This window comes from Antechinus flavipes, chromosome 3 (assembly GCF_016432865.1).
Source record: "Antechinus flavipes isolate AdamAnt ecotype Samford, QLD, Australia chromosome 3, AdamAnt_v2, whole genome shotgun sequence".
NCBI classification, from domain to species: Eukaryota; Metazoa; Chordata; class Mammalia; order Dasyuromorphia; family Dasyuridae; genus Antechinus; species Antechinus flavipes.
The window spans coordinates 37,662,193-37,684,825 of NC_067400.1; the positions used below are offsets into that span (position 1 = coordinate 37,662,193).

Consider the following 22,633-nt stretch of genomic DNA (forward strand, 5'->3'; position numbering starts at 1 on the left):
ACTACAGGCTAGAATACAGCAGAGGTCACATTAGCAGTGATATCAAATGTAAATAGAAACCTGACCTCTAAGCCCTACATAATTATCCTAGAAACTAGCATACGGACAGTTGTCTGCAATCTCACAGCCAGTAAGGGACAAAGTTGATCCATGAGCTGATCCAGGAGTCCCCAAATCTGTGAGAATGATACTGCTCATGGTTATCCATGATGTTAAGATTCTGCTATTATGGTATCATTCTAAAATGCTATCTTTTCCTTCTTCAAAGAGCATTGGTGTCCCTGCTAGCTTTACACATAGCAGGCACTTAATAAATTCTGAACTGGATGGAAAAGGATGGTTGAATGAACCCCTTCTGGTGGTTTGAGATTGAAGACTTCTTTAGGACCAATGCCTTTGACACTAGTCATGAAGTACGGACATCATGCTGGGTTTCCTTGGTACCAACTTAATGTCATAATCATGTGTTTGGGAGCAGGGACGAGGGAGAGAAAGCACTAGTTTTTGAGTGTTCAGTATCTCCTTGAGATTCTGATATTGCCTGCATTCATCCTGATGTTGGTGGAAAAGTTTGACGGACCATTCCATGGACAATACCCTACATGGCCAGACTTGGTGGATTATGCAGGATAAGCTCTCTCCATTCTTGATCTTATTTTTTTATGGTCACAAGATCCTTAACTTGACTAGATTTCATTTTTTTCTCCACCCCCTGTCCCAGAAAATCAAGCAATAATGCAATGATCCTAATATTTAACATTATGATTCAGTGGAAAGAATATTGAATTTAAAGACAGAAGACATGAGTTCAAATTACAACATTGACACTTATGAGTTGTATGATTTGAGGCAGATCACTTAAAATTTTCTGGTCTTTCATCTCCTCATTTGCAAAGAAAAGATTGGACTAAATGACTTCTATGAATCCTTCTTGTTTTAAATCTATCATCCTATGACAGTTTTAAAAATGTTTTGAAACATTTGGTGGACATTGTTGCGCTCTGAGCAGCCATATCATATCCCAAACAAAGACTGAATGACTTCTTGTCAGAAATGCTAGAAAAAGACTACTTGTTCAAATTGTGTTGGATTTGGTGGGCACTGAGGTTCCTTCCACGTGAAGAGTCTGAGATTCTAGGATACTACCAACAAATATAAAGTCATTTAATATAAAACTATTCCCAAAGTTGAAAGAAAAGGCATTTGATTTCTTTTGTTCACTTAAATTGCCCTCTATTCCTTTATCTCTTATTTACCACAAATCCCTGTAAAAACAGGATTTGGGTGTGATTCTCATTCCCATCACAATCAAATTTTATTTAGTTGAAACAGCTCTAAGTCTACTTACATAAGAACAAAGACATTTTTTATCATGTTCCCCAGGGATGTGCAAAACATTTTATCTCATTGCATCTTTTCAGTAATTTAAAAAATGTTTCTTCACTGGGAGATATATTGATTTAGATGATTTTTTTTCAAGCCTTAGCTAATATGGATCTGAAAAGGGTTAAATTTAAATATTCACCCAGTGACTTTATTCTTTGCCCAAAAGGATTTTTCTAATTTTCCTGAAGAGGAAAAAGATTGTTCTTTTTGGGATATTAAATATGACTTAAAGATGATTTTGTGTAATGCATTTAGCAGGTAACAGGCTTTCAATCCACTAATCCCTTCCTCCTACTTGAAAGAGGTGAAATTTTCAAAGAAAGGAAATGTGAAATAGGCTGAGGATGGGAGGAAGAGATAATCTTCTGGGTAGGCGGCCTCCCAAGTCAGCAATTTCTTAGTTAATCCAAGATTAAGGATTGTAGCTCTAGAGTCATTTTCAACTTCATTCCAATCTATCTGGTGTATTCATGGAGTCTATCACACTCAGAGTTGGATACTACAAAAATGAATATAGGGGAAACTAAACCTTTGTCTGGAAAGAAAACGCTTCCCTTTATTGCTGGGTTTCTTGAACTGTTGTTGATTGTTCTTTGGGACTACATCTGGTAGGTTTTAGGTATCCCAAACAAAAACATAGGAAGGGACCTTAAAGGCATTTATTTTAACTCCCCTCTTTCATTTTACAGATGAGGAAACTGAGGCTCAGGGAGCTAGAATGATTGGCTGAAAAAATACATCATGTATTTTAAATGTTTCCATTTCATTTTGGTGTAGGCAATGTGAAAATGCCTACTACCCTTACAATGTTTGTTTGTTTTTGGCATACATACACACACATAAATACTATTATTTTGTTGTTTTCGACCATGATTTCATTTTTATGGGAAAATTCCTGCATGGAAACTTCCTGAAGTTAATTATTAGCTGTGTAACCTTTTACGAATCCTTTAACCTCTGTTTACCTCAGTTTGCTCAACTGTAAAAATGAAGATAATAATAGCACCTATCTCGCAAAAATACTATATATATATATATCACCAGGCATACAGTAGGAGTTATATAAATGCTTATTTTCTGCTTTCCTCCTCCAAAGTGAATGAATAACAGAGGGTGATCAGCCTCTGGATCATAGTTTGAAAATGCTATCCAAATATATATACAGATACTCACATACACACACATGTATGCATCATGTAATATACATATAAGTATATATACACACACATGCAAATATCTATCACTAGTAATCTTCACAATCTAGACTTGTGATTAGACTTGTGATTTTATGGATATAGGGATTTAAATACTTGCTTCAGCTGTGCACAAATTCTACAGCAGCTCTCCCCTGTCTCCCATGCAAGTTTTTTAAGGACAGAAACTTTTATTTTGGTTTTTGTGTTCCACTGCCCAAGACTGTTCCTGGTACATAGGAAGAACTTAATATATGCTTTCTGATTGAGTTGTTGATTGTAGGTTCACTTGCCTCCTCCAGTAGAATATATGCTCCGTGAGGGCAAGTACTATGATAATCTTCCTATTCCCCAGCACCATACTTTGTAGATGGTTAATAAATGCTTATTGGTTTCATTTTCTTTAATTTTGTAACTTAAAAGAAGATATCTTAGACTTGTTTTCTTGATTCTAGGGACAAAATCAGGAGTAACAGGAGAAGTTGCCAATTAGACTGAAGCTCTATGTAAGTAAACATTTCCCAATAATTATAACTGTTATATGTGATAATAATTATATGTGATAGGATAGCTAGCTGGTGTAGTGGATAGAGCACCAGCCCTGAAGTCATGAGGACCTGAGTTCAGATCTCATCTCAGACACTTAACACTTCCTAGCTGTGTAACCCTAGGCAAGTCATTTAACCCCAATTGCCTCAGTAATATATATGATACACATGAAGGAACTTTAGACTAGAAAAGATAACCCTTTGGGGGGTATTATAATTGTCTTCAAGTATTTGCATGGCTTCCATGTGAAAAATTAAATTTGTTCTGCTTGGTTCTAAAGGGAAAAATTAGGAGTAATGGGTAGATACTGAAAGAGGAAAATGTATGTGAGGTGAGGAAAATGGATGTGAGGTAAGGAAAATGAAGATAATAATAGCACCTATTTCGCAAAGTTATTTCCCAACAATTAGAGTTTCCTATCACCATAAATATTTAATAAGCAATTACTGTGTGCTAGGTACTATGGTAAGCACTGGAGATACAAAGTAAAGTCCCTGATCTCAAGGAGCTCACAGCCTAATGAAAGCACCGATGTATAAATACTTTCACACAAACAAGTTACATTTAGGGTAAATTGGGGAAAATCAGTAGAGAGAAGGTACTAACATTAAGGGAGATCTTACTGTGGAAGGTGAGACTTTAGAATCTTGTAATATCATGGGTTTTCTGACCCAGAGGGTTTTCATGGAAAGGCTGGATGACCATTTGTCAACAACAGAATTCTTCTTCAAGTATGTTCAAGTTGTACCCTTAACATCACCTTTGAAATATCAGTGTGACTTTTAGGGTCCTGTCACAAGAGAGACATTGCCTTTTCTTCTGCCAATGTGGGTCCTGTTTATTTTCTTACTCTATTATTTATTCAGTTAGTTATTTAATTTTTAAACTTGCTGCCTAGAGCAAAACTGTCCCAGGGGACAAGTTCAATAATTAAAACATTAATTAAAATACATAAAACATACACTGCAGCAGCCATGGACCTGGCAAGACTGTGGCTCTCCCTATGCCTGTTATTCTCAGGCCTACCCAAGGCCTACCTCTATTCCTAGAGGGTTGTTTCACTGGCTCAATAATGGACCTTTTTTCTTTCCTTTCTGGTGACTTTGATGGTTTCAACTGTCAAAATGCTCCCAGTTGCCCAATCTTTCTCCAGAGATTCTGCCTGATATTACTAACGAATTCTTGGATAACTTTAATAGGAGCTCCAAGAGTCATCACAAACTCAACATTTCCCAAACAGAACTTATTATTTTGCCCCTCCCTCCCAACCCTGCACTCTACAGAACCCTCATACCATTCAGAGTACCATCATTCTCCCAGTCCCCCAGGGTAGGTGTCATTTGCATTTACCCCATATACTCAATTAATTATGAAATCTCTTCATTCATTTCTTTATAGTCCTCATGTTAGCTCCCTTTCCTTCTATTCTTATTCAGACACTCATCTCCTCTCACCTGGATTCAGCTTCCTAATTGGTCTCTCTGCCTCTAGCTTTTCCCCATTGCCTTCTATCCTCCCCTCAGTCACCACAGTGATTTTCCTAAAGAACAAGTCCGATCTAATCAAGCTAGCAGCTCTTAATGTCCTTTAGCAGCAAATGCAAATTATTTTGCTTAGCTCTTCATGATTTGGTCCTTTCCTGTCTTTTCCTTCTTTCATCTTACTCCCTTCTATGTACTCTGAGAGTTAGTCCCTTTGGCTTCCTTGCTGCTCCTCAGCTAAGAAGTTTCATTTCTCACCTCAGGGCCTTTGTAATAGCTAGAATGCTTTTCTTCAATACCCCTTCCCCTTCAAACCTTGGTTTCTTTAAAATCTCACTTCAAATGCTACCTTTCTCAGGCTCCATTTCTCAGGCCAATGATTTCTTCTCTAAGGTTACCTTGTATCTTCTCTAAATGTATGTTGTATATATGCATCTGCATACACATATACATACACATACATACAGACACATATATTATACCCACACACATATGTGGGGTCTTTTCCTCATAAGAAAGTAAACTCCTTGAAAACAAAGACTTTTTTTGCATATTAAGTGCTTAGCACATAGCACATAGTAAGTATTTGGTATATTTTTGTAGATTGATTTTTTTTTCTATAGTAGTCTCTAGAAATTCCTGCATAATGCATAGCATGTTTTAAGGTAATATAAAAGAAATAAACATTTCCTCCATTGTTGCAATGATATCCTCATTTATTCGTGTACCACGCGTTTATTTATGTTGCTATATGTCAGATAGTATACTAAGCCCAGGAGGAACTGTAATACAATGGAAAGAGGCAAAGTCATAATCCCTGAATTTGAACCCTATCAATGCATAGCATGTTTTAAAGGGATATAAAAGAAATAAACATTTCTTCCATTGTTCCAATGACTTCCTAATTTATTTGTGCACCATGCAGTAATTCATATTGCTATATGTCAGATGGTATACTAAGCCCAATGATACAATAGAAAGAAGTAAGGTCATAATCCCTGTGTTTGAATCCTATCATTGCCAACTATCACTCATGCACCATTAGGCAAATCAGCTAAGTTTTCCTGGTCTCTCCATGATCAGACTCCATGGCCTCTAGGATCTTTTCCAGCTTTACATCTTTGATCCTCTGCCCTTCTGAGACTAAGATAAAAACAAAACTAATCTTATTCCCAGGAAGCTCATAACTCATGTAGTTTCCATTAAGAAAGTAGATAAAGAGAAAGAGATAGTGATTATACAATTTGCAGTTGTAATTAGTCAATATACACAAAACTTCCTTGCACAGGAAAATGGCAAAATTAATATCAGCATAGTGATAATAAGTAGCATTGACATAATGCTTTGAGGTTTACAGAGTGCTCATGGGAATGACTATTTCCCTTGAGTCTCACAATAACCCTAAGTGGTAGATGCTACTGTTACCCCCATGTTTGTGGGTGGGAAAATTGAAATGGAGAGAATTTAAATGACTTGTTCAAATTCACTGTCTCAGAAATGGTCAGAAGTAGAAAAGGGAGCAAATACAGGCTTGATGAATGGGGCAAAAACTTTCTTAGAATTAGAGCTCTTCCAAAGAAGGCAGGGCTACCTCAGGAGGAAGATTAATATAGTGCCTGAAACTCTGACTTGGGGACTAGAAAAATTTAAGTTTGAAACCCACCTCAGATCCTAGCTAGCTTTCTCCTCTCTATAAACCAATCAATCCAATTAATTAAAGTGCCTACTATGGAAGGCAGTGGTGTCAAACTCAAATAGGAATAAGAGCCATTCCTCTATACATAAGGATCTCACCCACTGACAATTTTAAAATATAATATTATCTATATTTTATTGTATTTTAATTTATTTTGGTGAATCTATTGCCCAATAACATTTTACACCTGGTTCAAATGATGCTCAGGAGTGTCATGAAAATGTTTAACACCTCCAAATGTAGGGAATGCAAAACCAAAAAATGAAACAAAATGAACCTTGTTCAGCCTCAGTTTCCCCAGCTATAAAATTGGGATAACAATACTGGTGATACCCCCTTTTAGGTTTGTCGTGAGGGTTACATGAGATAATATCTATAAAGTGCTTAGCACAGTTTACAAAGGCTAGTGGCAAAATGACCTCTAGAGATCATTTAACAAAGGCTACATGACTACTCATTGGCTAAGAGGTACTTCTATTTTTAGGTTGGACTAGATGATCTCTGAAATTCCTTCCATCTTGGAGATTCTGTGATTTTATGGAATTTATATTTAAGTCTTCCTGATTCCAAGATCAATTCATACTCTACGGTGACCCTATATTTGGTTGTGAAGAGTATGTGTACATGTATGTACATTGCAAATGTATGTTCATATCTCTGCGCATGCACGTGGATATAAGTGAGTGTGTGTATGTGAGTACAGCTCAGTCAAGTCCATTGTTTTCCAGACTAAGGAAAGGAAATAGTTTCTATTTTTGCTTTCTGGAGGCAGCTCCAGAAACAGGGTTTCTAAGGCTCTGCAACAATTCCATGGGTCAATCGTCCAAAATCTCCCTTTTCCTAGGAAAAGAAATTTAGTAGCTGACAAAGCACTGAGGCTCCTGGTACAAGCTGAATGTTGGAAAAGGGAAGAAAGGCAGGCATCTAAGGGCCTTTCCCCTCTGTACTCAAGGTATATAAATAAGCTCCTTAGTACTGAGAGGGAAAGTCAAGTTTGCTTAACTAATCATTAAAATCCTGTGGACCCACACAACCTCTCTCTTTCTGAAAAATCTATTTTCAGGGAAAATAAAGCAACTAATAAAATGCTTGGGCATTCAGTCTCAAGTCCACTCTTTTCTAGAATAATCTTGTGACATATCATGAGGCAAGTTTGTTTCCATTGGGCATTTTTCTATTTTGCAATATCTTTTAAAATTCCCTTTATTATGCAACATGTCTCTTCTCTGCTACACAGTTTGGCATGAATTCCTAAGGTTTTGACATATATTCTTTAATACTTCATTATGAACTCACTCACTAGGGAACTGAATATACCTTGGAAAGAGATTTTATCCAAGTCTAGCCTTGGTTACAGCCCATCAGTGTTTAAAAATTTAATTTGTTTTTATTCAGAGCTTCACATCAAACAGAATCAACATATCCTCATGCAGAGGAGAGCTGAAAAAGAAGAAGTCATAGATCTCTACTGTGCCCATGATGATTTTTTTGTTAAGTTTATAATCATTTAAATCTAATCTCTTTTTAAGTCTTCATTCACAATCTCCATCCAACTAACTCTTTCTCCGAATGATACAGGGAATACTGCACTGGACTAAGAATCAGGGGAATGTGGATTCTAATTCTGATTTTTACATATCTGTTTAACCTTTCTGGGCCTCAGATTCCTCAGACATAAAATGAAGGGTCTTAATGTCTTCCAAGGTCCTTTTTAGTTAAAAACCTATGATCTCTTGATTTATAAATTTAAAAGCCTCACCTATGGCACATACTAACCATATGATCCTGGGCAAGTCTCTTCCTTCCCAGATCTCAGAAAAAGGGGTCATCATCTATAAAATGATGGGGTTCAATATGGTCACTCCTGAAGCTCTAGATCAAAGCTCTAGATGTGTGATTCCTCTATGCCACTAGCAGCATCTCTTTTTACTTCTCAAACCAATCTTTGTTCCAACCAAGTTAATTTATTTATGATGGAATCCACCATCCCCCAAGACCAGTTCTATTCTTTATGCCTTTTCACCGTGCCTCTTTCTGGATTGAATGGAAGTTGGATTAGGGGATCTCTAAGGTTCCCTCCCACCCTAGCATTCTATGTTCTTTGTGTCTGTACTGTGTTATTTTGTTAGTAACTGATTGTCTTTTCATGAGTGTTTTGTCATGGAGATTATAAGCATCACAAAAGCTAGTCAAAGACTGTATCTTCTTTTCTTTTATAGGCTTCCTGACAGTGTTCTGAACCCAGCAGGAGGTCAATGTTAGCTAACCCCTGGGTCTGGCAAATTTATGTATAAGCGAAATTGAGGATCATTGTTGCCGGCTCAGGAAATGTGAACAGTCAGATGATGGGACTTGGCTGATCTCATCCACTCTCAAGAGTACTAAACCCAATTGCACTATTTTATAAAAAAAGGAAAAAGAAATCAGGATTTAAAAAAAGAAAATTGGGGGGGACTGTACTTTAATAAGATGAATTAGTGCTCTTATTGAGCTTCCTAGGACTGATTGGACATGATGATGGAACTGTCACTCAGAATGGCAAGAATATAAGCAGGGCTAATGGCAAATGGTGATTTGATTGTGTCTCAAGTGCAATGTTTCGGAGAGAATGAATTGAGGCCATCATTTTGTCCAACCTCTGATGGCGAGATAGCCCTTGAAATGAGCTACATTACCAAGATAATTATGGTATTCAAGATCTTGGATCAATAATGAAGGAGAGGTCCTCCCTAGTTCATACTTTGCTGAAGCGTATGCACTCCAAACATAAATTGACTCACAAATTCAGGTACCGATCAGTATCACTCTGGAGTCTGAACCCAAAGGAACATTTCCCTCCCTCCCCATTTGACCATATTTCATTTTTAAGTAGGTTTTTCATGTTTGATCACTCACATGATTCAATTAATGATGTCATTCTGTAGCTTTGCATATTTTCAGAGGGCACCTGGAAAAGTCAGTTTGGTGCAAAGCATCCCAATTGTCAATCAATCACCAAACATTTATTAAGCTTTGCTATGTGTCAGACACCGTGCTAGATACTATAGATAGAAAGACAAACATGAACCAATTTTTGTTCTCAATGGATTTACATTCTATACTACTGAGCCCACGGAAGGTGAGAAATATCTTCTCTACTGTCAAATTTGTTATGGGTGAAATATCTACTCTCTGAGTTCATGTGGTGGGTGAATATCTGTTGCCAAAAAAATTTACCACAATGCAGAAATTATAGTGCTAAAACCTGAGGTTTTATTATTGTACTCAAGCATAGATTCAGACCTCGGAGAAAAATCTGAATCCTCATTTAGGATTTTAACAAACTTTCTTATAGGAAAAAATATATCAGAATGATAGAGGAATAATTCATTTACATATTACAATCCTCTACATTCATCTTAGGTCAAAAACGTTGAAGAGAAGATATATCTATAATCCTATACTTCTTTCAGTGTCATAAAAGTTGAACAAACTTAGTTAAACTAAGTCATAATTGCATACATCTCTTAATTAAATAAATTTTATCTAATAGACTTTTTAGGTAAACTGAGCTTGATTCCAAGCACAGTGCTTTATTTATTGTACCATCTAGTTGCCCAGTCTTATTCCCAAAGTGCCCTAAACACATGACAGAATGAAGTTGAAAAAACATTATTGTTTTTTGTAGTTATAAGGGCAGGTCACATAGAAAGAGAGAATGAGAGGGATCATCTTTGGATCACCTGTATTCTATGGCACTCTTCATGCAATGGCAAGAGAAAAAGAGGCAGGTCTCTAGCATACTGATTGACTCCCATTTGAAGACTATAGCAGGTTTCTTCCTGTTTTTGGTGTCACAGACTCTGGTCTGATGAAGCCTAGAAATCTTTTCACATGATAAGGATTTTTAAGCAATTGAAGGAAATGCCAAATTTCATTTAGAGGTCAGTGAAAACAAAGGTATCATTTTTCTCTGATTGTTGTCTAGATGCTCTGAAATCTATCCATGGTCCCCAGGCAAAGATCCAGGATTTGCAGGAAGATTTACAGAAAGATATGGATTAGTAGATAAGAACTGTATAGAAGGAGAACATATGGGTGGGTTGCTACTTGAGCCATTGGAGGGAATCCCCATATCAATAAGTTCCTACAGCCATCCAAGGAAGGATGGTCTATTTCCTATATATATATATCCTAAAGCGTTTGGGTTTTGAACTTAAGTGTTAGAAAAGGTATAAAACGGAAATTTAGTTGTTAAAAAAAAAACAAACAAACTTACCTCCACTGCTGCTTTTGCCCTTTCAAATTCTTCTTCTAAGGAGTGGTTTCTGGAAAGCAATGCACTTCCCCAGCGCTGTTCTTTGGTCAGTCGAGCCTAAAATAAGCCCAAAACAATGACATTGTAATAAAATGAGTCACAGCTGCCTGACTCCTAATTTCACTCCATTTGGTCTCCAACAGAATTCAAGAGGCACCTACTGTTTACTACTTAGCAATCAGAATATTTCTCACAAGGCAGATGATCCCTTTCCATGGGAATTAGAGAGCTATTCATGGGCCAGGTTAAGCTTGATAGCAGAGTGAGCCTTGTGGAAGATCAAAGATTTGGCCAAGTTGAAGATCTGATGCCCATACTTCTCTCGAGACATCTTGTGCTCATGACTCTACATCACCTCCTACTATTGCAGATCATCCACTATGGCCATCCTCTTCAACCCCCTCCCACTGGAATTGCCCAGATTCTGATTTGGATGTCTCTGGCATATGGCAAGATGCCTTATCTTGCCTGAAACTGGATCACTTTCCCACCTTCCCCTTTCTCTTGGACCTCCTGTTTTTTTAGTTCCCCTTTAGGTGTTGTCTTTTATAGTTAGAATGTTTGCTCTCGGAGAAGTTCTCTTGGTATTTATATTGGTATTTCTAGCACTTAGCATAGTATCTGGCAAATAGTAAAGGCCTAATAAATGCTTATCCTTTCTCCCTCATCCCCTTTCTTCCCGGATGTCTTCCTTTTTCCGGATTCCTTCTTCCCTACACAGCAGGGCAGACTCTGAACTTCCCCTGCTTCTTCCCAGCAACAACTATCTAATGGTCCTCATCTCATTCCCTTAGAATCTAATCTTTGCAGAGGGAGAGCAGAGTTAATAGGCTATACCTAGATAGGCACATTAATCCTAGCTGATGTGTTTCTTCTTAAAATTAAATGTTAATTTTTCAATTACAAAGCATTTATTTTTTTCTCTCTCCTACTCTATTCTTCTAGTGGAGGAAAAAGAAAGAAAAACTAAATTCATGTAATAAACATTGCATAATCAAGCAAAATTAATTCCCACATTGGCCATGTCCAAAACCATGTCTTTTTCTGAAGATTGAGTCCATTGTCTGTCTCTCTGTCAAGAGGTAGGCTTTATCATCAATTTAGAGTGAAATGATTAGAATCAGGAGAACAATTTCTACCACAGTGTGTTAATTTTTACAGGTTGCATAACACCTTCACTCAGTTACATGCATATGTCTCCAGAAGGCTCTGAAGAATTGTTTCTAATCTTGTGAATTCTGGGTACAATTGTACACCCTAAAGTCAAATGAGAATTCATTTAGTTCAACATCTCCAAGCAGGAATATTTTCTCCAATATCCCTAAACAGAGCTCAGGAATTAGAGGGAGAAAAGACCTCAGAAATCATTTACTCCAATCCCCTCAATTTACAGACAAGGAAACTGAGGCCCCCAAAATTACATGACTTGGTTGAGAACATATTGTTAATATGTAGCAGAATCAGAACTTAAAGGCAGGTCCTCTCTCTCCAAATCCAGGATTCTTTCCCATATTTCACAATATTCCATTCATCCATAGCTTGAACACTTTCAAGGACAATGGGCTTACTAGATTTTATGTAAACTTGCCATTTTTGGACAGTTCCAGGGGTCCTCAAACTACAGCCCGCAGGCCAGATGTGCAGCTGAGGACGATTATTCCCCTCACCCAGGGCTATGAAGTTTCTTTATTTAAAGACTCATAAAATAAAGGGGTTTTTTTTGTTTTTTTTTTTTTTACTATAGTCTGGCCCTCCAACAGTCTGAGGGACAGTGAACTGGCCCCTTATTTAAAAAGTTTCAGGACCCCTGGTTGACAATTAAAAAGTATTTCTATATAGGGCTCCACTCCCCTCCTCTTTCCACTCTTCCATTCCCCTCCCCTCTTCTCTTGTCTCTTCCTTTTTATAAGTAGAGGTAAGAACTTGGTTGTTTAAAGCACAGACACCCTGGAAAGAATACTATTTTCACACCCTCTTGCCAACAAGGACCCTTATTCTTCTGCTTCTGGTGAATGAGCCTTTTGGCATAGAATCTGGTTATAGATGTCCCCTATGGCTATAGTGAGTTAAGAAGCCTGGAGAACCCCTGGTTCTGACACCATCTTCTCAGCACCAACTGCAGAGTTGGACCATATGTTGCTTCATTTTGTTAAGTCACTTGTAATTCCTTTTAGAGTTTTTGCTTGCAGAGCCTGAAGAAACAAACCTTTTAGTGGAAACCCAGAATGCTTTACTTGATACCTGGGTAAAAAATGATTTTAAATTGGTCAGTCTTGAAGTCTCAACTACTCAACTACAATTGTTTCTTTTTCAAGTTGTAGATGCTTGATCGTTTTAGGGAAGGACAGAGAAAGGGGATCCAGATGGGAATAGACACTGCTGGAAAACAAAAGGTAGTGAGGCTCCAAGAAGAATATTATTTGTTCTGACAGACAGTGTTGCACAATAGATAGAGAGACAGGAAAACCTCGATTTCATTCCCACCTAGGTCACATGTGAATGCACATGTGAAGTTGGGTGGGTCAGGGAACTTCACTCTTTAATACTAAGGTGCAGAGCAAGCATTGATCTGGGTTGAGAGAGGGTGCTTCCTCACTGGGAGCTCTCTGCCCAAATGGAATCATAGGTCTCCTCTAAAGGAGGAACTTTTTTGTCTTATTTATTTAGAAACACAAGCAACAGAACCCTTCCAAACATGGTTAATGATTTCTGTTTAGAAATTATATCCTCTAGGCACAAAAATATAGAGATATAATATTAACATTTTAAAAACAGCTTCTTAGCCTTAAATCAGATAAAAAAAAAAAACTGAATCCTAGAAGGCACCAAAACCCCCTCTTTACTTGTCACTTCAGTTTTCAGTGATATATAAGCAATTAATTTACTTTCTATATTATACACATTACTGCCCGATGTAACAACTCCTCTGCATGAGTGGTTCTCTGAAGTGTGTGCACTCATTTTCAGTAGCATTAAGAATTCTAATTCCATTTGTGTTGTTTTTCTTACCAATCACTTCTAAGACAACTTGCATTAACAGAATAATAGAATAAAAAAGTATATCAGAAAAGTATTTCCATGATACCTTTCTTCCCCAAAGTACAAAACAAGTTAGAGAGAGACAATGTGCATGAACATAAAATTGGATAAATATATATATATATATATTTGCTGAGGCAATTGGGATTAAGTGACTTGCCAGGATCACACAGCTAAGAAGTGTTAGGTGTCTGAAGCCAGATTTGAACACAGATTCTCCTGACTTTAGGGCTGGTGCTCTATCCACTGAACCACCTAGCTGCCCCATAGATTGAATATATTTTGAGGAGAAGTGCTCAGAAACAGAGGCTACACTGTTATCTAATATCTGTCACTACTGAGAATTAAGAAGAAGGAAGAACAAGAAGGAAGAAGGAGGAGGAGGAGGAAAAGAAAAGGAGGAAGATGAGTAGGAGGAAGTAGAGGAGGAGAAGGAAGAAGGAGAAACTCTTTGAATTGAATTCAGTAAAATAACAGACCGATGCCCCTTGGCACTGAAATCATGTTTCCTATCAAGTCTGAGAGTTCTTCTTTGAGCCAAGTTCATATCTTATTTGCTTGAAGTATTTCCTTCAATTTAACTCTTGTTTTACAAACATTTCTAACTACATCTTGACACTTTCCCCCAATGAGCCTCATATGGAACAACAAATGGTATGGAGCAAAACCATTTCTCTGCTTCATTTTCTAAGGATCATGAATTTAGAAGAGACCTTGTGGTAAAGGAGTCTACTCTCCTCATTTTCCAGATGCAAAAATAGGTACAAACAAGTGAAGTGACTTGTCCAGAGTTATATGGCTAATCAATATCTAAAGCAGGGTTATATGGTTAATTAATATGGCGAATCAATATCTAAGTCAAGATTTGAATTTGAGTCTTCATGAATGCAACACCAACATCTTATACTCACTATGTCATGTAACCCCCAGAAGTCCAATTTTGATAGTCTTCATATTTTCCATATTTTTATTCCTCAATGATATGGCAATCACTTATCACCTATTAGCATATTATTCATAAATTTAAGACTAATGAGAATGGCTTTTTATTTCCAGTGCTTATATCTCAACAATTTATCAGAATTTTCATAATAAGAGGGGGAGGGACCAGGGAGAGATGTTCCCTAAACTGCTCAGGGCTATACCCTCGTATGGTTTAGAGAACATAATCCAAATTGGAATTGCATTTGGAAACTTAAAGGGAATCAGTGCCAAGGGTATCGTTTCAGTATGTTTTCAGTACTCTGGAACCCGGCCACTCACTATGTTCTGCAACAGATGTACTTTTTAGGGGCTTTGGAAAAATAAATACAAGAATCCTTGTATATCCATGTAGATATACAATGGCATATATGAAGTCTACATAAATTTGCGAGGAGGTAAAAAAATGAGATTCTAGTTTGAGAAGATAGATGAGAAAAGAAAGAATAAAAAATATATTAGAGGGGATATAAAAGTACTCAGAGAATTCCAGCATTGGGAAATGTTTGATAAACTCTGGGATTATTAGGATGAGGTGATACCTCAGGAACATTGAATAAGATTAGCTGTGTGATCCTGGACAAGTCTTTTTAGTTCTGTTTGCCTCAGTTTCCTCATCTAGAGAAGGCAATGGTAAACCACTTCAGTATTTTTGCCAAAAAACTCCAATTGGGATCACAAAATGTCAGATATGATAAAAACAACTGAAAATAATTGAACAAAAATGATGTGTCATGTGGGTCTCTCTCCCAGGTAATTGGTCCCTCTGAAGTAGGCAGTAGTCCTGATAAGCTGTCCTGGAACATTTTATAAAGGCAATCTTAGTACAATAAACGACCATGTTATGTACTAACTTTTCTGGCCTAATGTGTCTTTTCACAGATGAAAGATGATCAGCTTTTCATCAGACATGGACCTAACAAGGCCCCATTACCATGTCTGGCTCCTAAGTCATCAATGTTTCAAGACCAGTCTGGATTATAGATTGCAGGACAGAAAGGTCACTGTTTAGCAAGAAGAAGAGGTCTCTTAGATGCTGGGATTGCAATTTATGTTTTGCTTTTGACTTGAAACTATAAATGAGACTAAAATCTTATTCTGATCGCACAATTCTTATTTGAAGCATACTTTGTGTTTGAGAAGTAAAAAGTCCTTAGATATACTTTGATCTCACTCTTCCTGTTGCCATTATTTTCTCTCCAAATACTGACCTTGAACATATTTACTTACATAAGTGTTCTTTCCCCTAAACTGCAGGGGTCCTCAAACTTTTTAAATAGGGGGCCAGTTCACTGTCCCTCAGACTGTTGGACAGCCAGACCATAGTAAAAACAAAAACTTTGTTTTGTGGGCCTTTAAATAAACTGTATAACCCTGGATGAGGGGGATAAACACCTCAGGTGCTGCAGCTGGCCCGAGGGCTGTAACTGGTATTTAATTGATTGATTTAATTGGATTGATCAATTGATATTAGAGGATAGGTCTTTTGTCAGTTATAATCTCCAGCAAAGGAAAGGGAAGCAAAAAGCAAAAATAGCCACTGCCTTCAAGGTTACAGAGGGAAAATATATGGTTTGAATGAGTTTATGAACTTCAGTTCTGTAGGGGAGTTTTGTGAATCTGTGCAGATAGGAAGTAGTTAGCTAACATTTTCTATTTTTTAAAAGGAATCCCAGTATGATAATTAAAATGTTAGATTTGAAATCTAGAAGATCTGGATTCAAATCTTGCTTCAGGTACTTATTAGGTATGTAATTCTGGGCCAACTCACTTTACTGCTTCTGTCAGCCTCAGTTTCCTCATCTGAAGAATTAGGAGGTGGGGCTAGATGGCCTTTAAGGCCCCTTTTAAGTCCAAAACTATGATCTTATGAATTTTTCTTTTAGTCAAAATACAGCAAATAATATTCAATGGGTAGCTGAATACTGAATGCAAATAAAGGCAATTTCAAGCCAGCCTCAGCACTCAAAGAAAGGTTTCAGAAACCTTTCAGCAAGTCAGCAGCATGAGTGCAGACAGAAATGCTGGTTCAGGAGCGAGAAGGAAATGGGGAATAGAACACATGGGGAAAAGAAATCTATTCTACTCTTAATCAATATGATCCTTAAAAAAAGCTTAATTACAGCAGAGGCAAAAAGTGTCTGGGAAACTGGAAACAGCCACAGAGGTAATGGGATGTTTGGATTATTATTGCTTAGTATAGAAATTTCAATTTAGACTATGCCTTGACTTGCATATCTTGATATGTTGCAGGAAAAACGACAACAACTGTTATAATTGCAAGTTTTGGTCCTGACATCTGACAATTGTAGCAGCCAACATGATGGAATATATGCAAACAAACAGATAAATGAAAATATACACATACATATGTGTGGATGTTGTATATACATGTTATAATACGTACATATTTATATATGAGTTTGCATGTGTATATGTGTATGCACAGACCATATATCAAAATTCTTTTCATAGAACAAAGAGCTGAAAAGGACTGTAGAGATCATTTAGCTTCTCATTTTGCAGATAATGAAATTGAGGCTCAAAGTGGAAGCAGCATCTTGCTCAAGGTCACAAAGACAATATAGAACAGAGCAGGGACATGAACTTAGGTCCTCCAAGGTCGGATGCAGCATTTTAAAATCCTACTTTGTCTTTTAACTTGGGACTTTAAAGTCAGCCTACTGATAGATACTCCTTGGTAAAAGGCAAACAGAATTTTCTTGATTGGATTATGCTAATTGAATGTGAGGGTATTAAATTCTCCAAAGGAATAAGGGCAGAATTCCCCTCCCTCCTCCTGGATGTTAACAACATTGAATAATCAGCACTAGGAGAAGGTTCTTTCAAACTCTGATATTCTGTGGCATTAAAGATAGAATTTGAAAGTGAAGGACAATTTAGAGTTTAGGAATGAATTATGTGCTCTTTAGTTCTATTTTTAAAATTCAATTTTGTTTTAAGGAGAAAAAGAAATTTTACATTTATTTGTATCGTTTCTAGAATAATGCTAACATTGATGAAATTAGATTCACTTTCATTCTTTGAATGTATGCAGAGGAATTTATAAATTTTAGAATTCTATATAAATGTTAGTTATGATTATGTTTGTTATTTTTACTGCTACTAATTTTATTACCTGAGAGTTGATTGAGAACAAACAGCCTAGGTTTTTAGGGTTACTGGATGATAGAATTGAATCTGGAAGGGACCTTAGAGGTCATTGTATCCAACCTCTTTGTTTAAGAGATGAGAAAACTGAGATAGAGGAGATAAGTGACCTGGCTATGGATCCAAGATTGATGTGGGAATTAAATCCCCATTTTCCTGATTGCAAGACCAGCACTCTCTCCTCTGCTCCAATCTGCCTTAATCTCTTCTCCATTGGCTTCTCCATTATTAACATGCTTTCTGTTGTCCCTAGCCAGTACTCATGTCCTGGGAACATCCAGTTTTGCCTTATGTCTAGCTCTCCTCTGAGGGTATTCAGTTCCCTTGCAAGCATCAAGTGAATGGAATAGAAAACAGAACAATTTCTAATACCAAATAGAGAAGACAGAAAGGATTTGTATCCTAAATCAAAGAAAATCAAGAAAACTTTCCCTTTTGATGAGTCCTGCCATGTTTTACAAGCATGAAGTGTCCCTGGGAAAATATCGACCCTAAGATAGACATTTGTGGCTGGGAGCACTTGAGAATCATTGAAAGGACTAAACAATCTCCCAAATTTGATCTGGTTTCATTTCATCTTCCTATCATCTTTGGATCCATCTCATCATCCAACAAAAGTGCTTGCGAAGATATAAGCACAAAGAGACGTATTTCACAGTCACCTATCCAGCTGGATGTCATAATCTGGGCAACATGCATTCACCTTCACTTCCTGTGGGGTATCATAGGTCAATCTCTTTTGAGGATAATGTGGAGCAGATCGAAAGAACATAGATCAGAATCAGCCCTTGAAAAACTGAGGGGTTTGATGAAAAAAGTGGAAGGCCATCTGCCAAAAGAAATCAACATGATCAGTTTTAGGGAATCCCTCTTGAACTTTGCAGAGGACATCCTTGACACTGGAGAACATTAGTGGAGAGCATGGTTCCTATTTTAAGCCTGTCTAGATATTCTTTTCCAGAATGATTGAACAAAATGATGTCTATGGTTTCATCCATCATGGACTCTTGTGCGATTCTATTAAATTCACAAAAGAGACTTCAAGGCTAGCTCTCATTCCATAGAGAAAAATGATTTTTGAGAATCACCAAAAAATAACCAGTGACTTTTGCATACTCAATTGTGTGACAATCAAGATGTGTTCTGTTGTGTAAAATCACATGGTGATGCTTGTCTGTCCCTGTCTTAGATTTTTATCAAGAATCCCCTCAATACTTCATAATTATTTTCATAAAGCTTGGAAAGAAAGAAAATACACACAGTGATCAATATTAGCTACTGTCTTCTTTTTCACATTTTGTTTTCAGGCAATAGAACAGACTCTGATCTTTTCTATAGTTTTGCAAACTTCTATTCTTTGATATGTCTTGATGATGTTTCCGAGAGCCCTTAAACCTGCTTCACCTTCAGAATGGTTTTTAATGTATATATTTCATAAGCTTCAGGTGCTCCCCTCTCTAAATGATAGGCTCTTTGCAGAGCTATAATTATGATAGGGTATTGCACCAATATAATAAAACTTCAAGGGTATTTACAATGTCCACACTCCTCTAGCAGACAGAAACAACTAGGCTTAGCATTTAGTCAATCAGCAAGCATTTATTAAATGCTTACCATGAGCCAAGTACTGTGCCAAGCATTACTGTACTATAAGAAAAGATGAACTCAATTATCTTAGAAAGGCATGGAAAGACTGTTAGAAAATAATGAAGTGTGAATTGAATAAAAGAAACAAGAGAACATTGCATATGGCAAAAGCAATATTGTTTTAACAACAACTTTGAGCAAGTAAGTTATTTTTATTATTATAAACACACAAATTAAAAATAAAGAACATATAAAGAAAGCCACTATCTGTACCTAGAAAAAGAACTGACAAACAGAAGTATGGATAGAATAATTTTACATACATATTTGTTTGTATCTAATGATAACCATCTCTAGGGCTGGGGAGAAGAAAAAATAAATTTATATTATAACTGTTATATATTTGGAGGTATTGGCAAGTTGTACACAGTAGATTTACAATTTCATGAGCCATCATGTTTTTTTTTTAAATTGTAATATATTATGGAAATAATGATTTTGTTCCATGAATTGAAAATAAGATAATTTTAAAAAGCAAAAGCAAGTTGCAAAAAACAGAATGAAATGAAACAGGACCTGCCCAAATGAGCTTATGTTATAATGGGAGAGAAACATGGATGTTAATATAAGCTACTTATAAGATAAATACAGGGTAAATGAAAGGTAACCTTGGAAGGGATAATACTAGCAACTGGGAAGGGGCACTGGGAAACAGGAAAGGCCTTCTATAAGAAATTGTGTTTGAACTTAGTGTGAAGAAAGATAGTGACACTAAGAGTCAAGGATTGGAGATGAAGAGAGAGCTTCCAGACTTGGAGAAGGCCAGAACAAACAAATAGAAACAAGAGATGAATGAGGTGTCGTGTGTAAGAAAATTGTAAGCTGGCTAGTATGGCTGGATCGGCGTGTGTGTGAAGAAGAATAGAATGTCAGAAGATTGAAAAGGAAAGAAGGGGCCAGACTGTGAAGTTTTAAATGTCAATGAATTTTATATTTTTTCCTATAGACAATAGGGAGCCTTTGGGATTTATTGATTAAGGGGGTGAGATAGGCAGGCCCATCCTTGGCTTGTTAAATAGGTTATGGATTGGGGTAAGAATATGTAGCATCTACTATGTTCATGCACTGTGGTAAGTATTTAACAATTTCTATCCTCACAAGTCTGGAAAAAAAAGCTGTTATCATCAGCTCCATTTTACAGATGAGGAAACTGAAACAAAAGAAATGACTTGCCCAGCATCAAACAGCTAGTAAGTGTCTGAGGCTCGATTTGAACCTGTTTCACCTACCTGTTTCAAGGGAGGAAATTTAGAAAATGATTGCAATAAAATAGGTAAGAGATGAAAACAGGCTAAAGTAGTGTGGCAACTGCATGAGTGGAGAAAAGAGAATGTATGAGAGGCTTTGTAGGGGAAGAAGGGATGAGATTTGTCAACTGATGGATCTATGGGGTAAGCAAGAGAGAGAGAGAGAAGTCAGGGATGACTTATTTTGAAACTAAATGACTGGAAGAATAGTACTTTGAACAATAATAAGTTCAGAAGAGGAGAGCATTAAAGGCGGAGAGGGAATATAATGGGTTTTGTTTTGGACAAGTCGAGGCTGAGATGCTTCCAGGATATCTAGTTCAAAATGTTGGATAGGCAGTTGGTGATGTGGACTGATGCTAAGGCCATATAAAATATAAATAAATCTGAAAATCATTTGTATAGAGATGATCACTGAACCCATAAAAGATGATAAGGTTAACTAAAGGATAGAATATAGAAAGAAAAGAAAAGAGGGTCCTGGATAGAGCCTGGAGGAAAAACACAGTTAGTAGTCATGACATGGATGAAGATCCAGCAAAAAGATACTTTAAAAAAAGGAGTGGAGGGAAGAGTCTTATCATATGTCTTTTGGAAAGTCCAAGTTTTGTCATGTTGAAACATTCACTTTTGATTGTTTTGTAGCTGTTGCTTTATTAACAATGTTGTAGACATTGTGTGGGCTCTTGGCTCTGCTAACTCCACTCTGCATCCTTTCATGTAGATTTTTCCTTCTTTGTATTTGTCATATTCATTGTTTCTTATAGCACAGTAATATTCCTTTATATTTGTGTACTACAATTTGCTTAGCTGTTCCCCAAGTGGTGACTATCTGCTTTGCTTCCAGTTATTTACTAATATATAATGTGTTGCTATAAATATTTTGTATATGTGGGAACTTTATTTTTATCGATAACCTCCTTGGGGTATATGCATGGCACTCTATGGGTCAAATAAGATTAAAACCTTTTTCATCCATCACTTTATTTGCACAAATGAAGTTGCTTTCCAAAATGGTTGTACTAATTCATGGCTCCACTGACTATATGGATGAAAGCTTTTCTTCTGATACCAATGTTGGCAATCCTAATGATCCTCAAAACAAAAATGAGAGGACCAGCCTAATAATTAGCAACCATAGTTTACCTATAGAAAAAAAACTTCTGAGGTTAAGAAATCCTAAAGTTTCTGGGGTTAAAAAGGAATATTGTTAAAAGGATGAACATATTCTCCTACTCATTTATTTGAGGGAGAAAATGAAGACTGCATTTATTTCTTAATTGCTTAATTTGTTCTGAATCTTGATTACTGCTAACCTGATGGAAATATGATTATATTAAAATATAGAACTGCTGAAGAAAAGGGAGTGAAATCAGTAGCTGGGATCTCAATTGCAAAAAATGAAGGACCAAAGAAGAGGTTTGTTCTTATGTATTTAAGTGGGAATCAGACTCCTATGGATGTAAGTGTGTCTGATAACTGATACTTTTACCCCAATATGAAAATTGAAATAACTGACCATGGATTTGGTGTTCACTCAAAGATATCTTTAATTTCCATTTCCTCTTTATTTCTACATATAAATCCCATAAACTGTTTGCTGGATTTTTTTTTTTTTTGCCATCTATCTCGGAGAGATGACTGATTTATATAGCTGGTATAATGTTCCACAGGATACTGGGTTAGAGCACTGGCATTGGAATCAGGAAGACTCATTTTTTGAGTTCAGATCCAGCCTCAGACAGTCATTAACTGTATGAGCCTAGGCAAATCACTGAATTCTGTTTGCCCTAGTTTCTTCATCTGTAAAGTGAACTAGAGAAGGAAAGGGCAAACCATTCCAGTATCTTTGCTGAGAAAACCCAAAATGGGGTCATGAAGAGTTGGACATCACTGAAACAACTGAATGATAGATAATGTTCTACATTATTTTCAAGGTTCCTCAC

At 36.7% G+C, this 22,633-nt stretch overlaps 1 protein-coding gene across 7 annotated transcripts in view; it reads right to left on the bottom strand.

Annotated features, from left to right (window-relative positions):
• Positions 1–22,633, bottom strand: part of PEX5L (peroxisomal biogenesis factor 5 like) — a 261,179-nt gene that overhangs the window by 43,230 nt on the left and 195,316 nt on the right. For all 7 annotated transcript variants that reach the window (XM_051983221.1, XM_051983218.1, XM_051983216.1 and 4 more), the window contains one exon: positions 10,564–10,659. In XM_051983221.1, the coding sequence (XP_051839181.1) occupies positions 10,564–10,659 (96 nt within the window). The remainder of the gene's footprint in view (positions 1–10,563; positions 10,660–22,633) is intronic.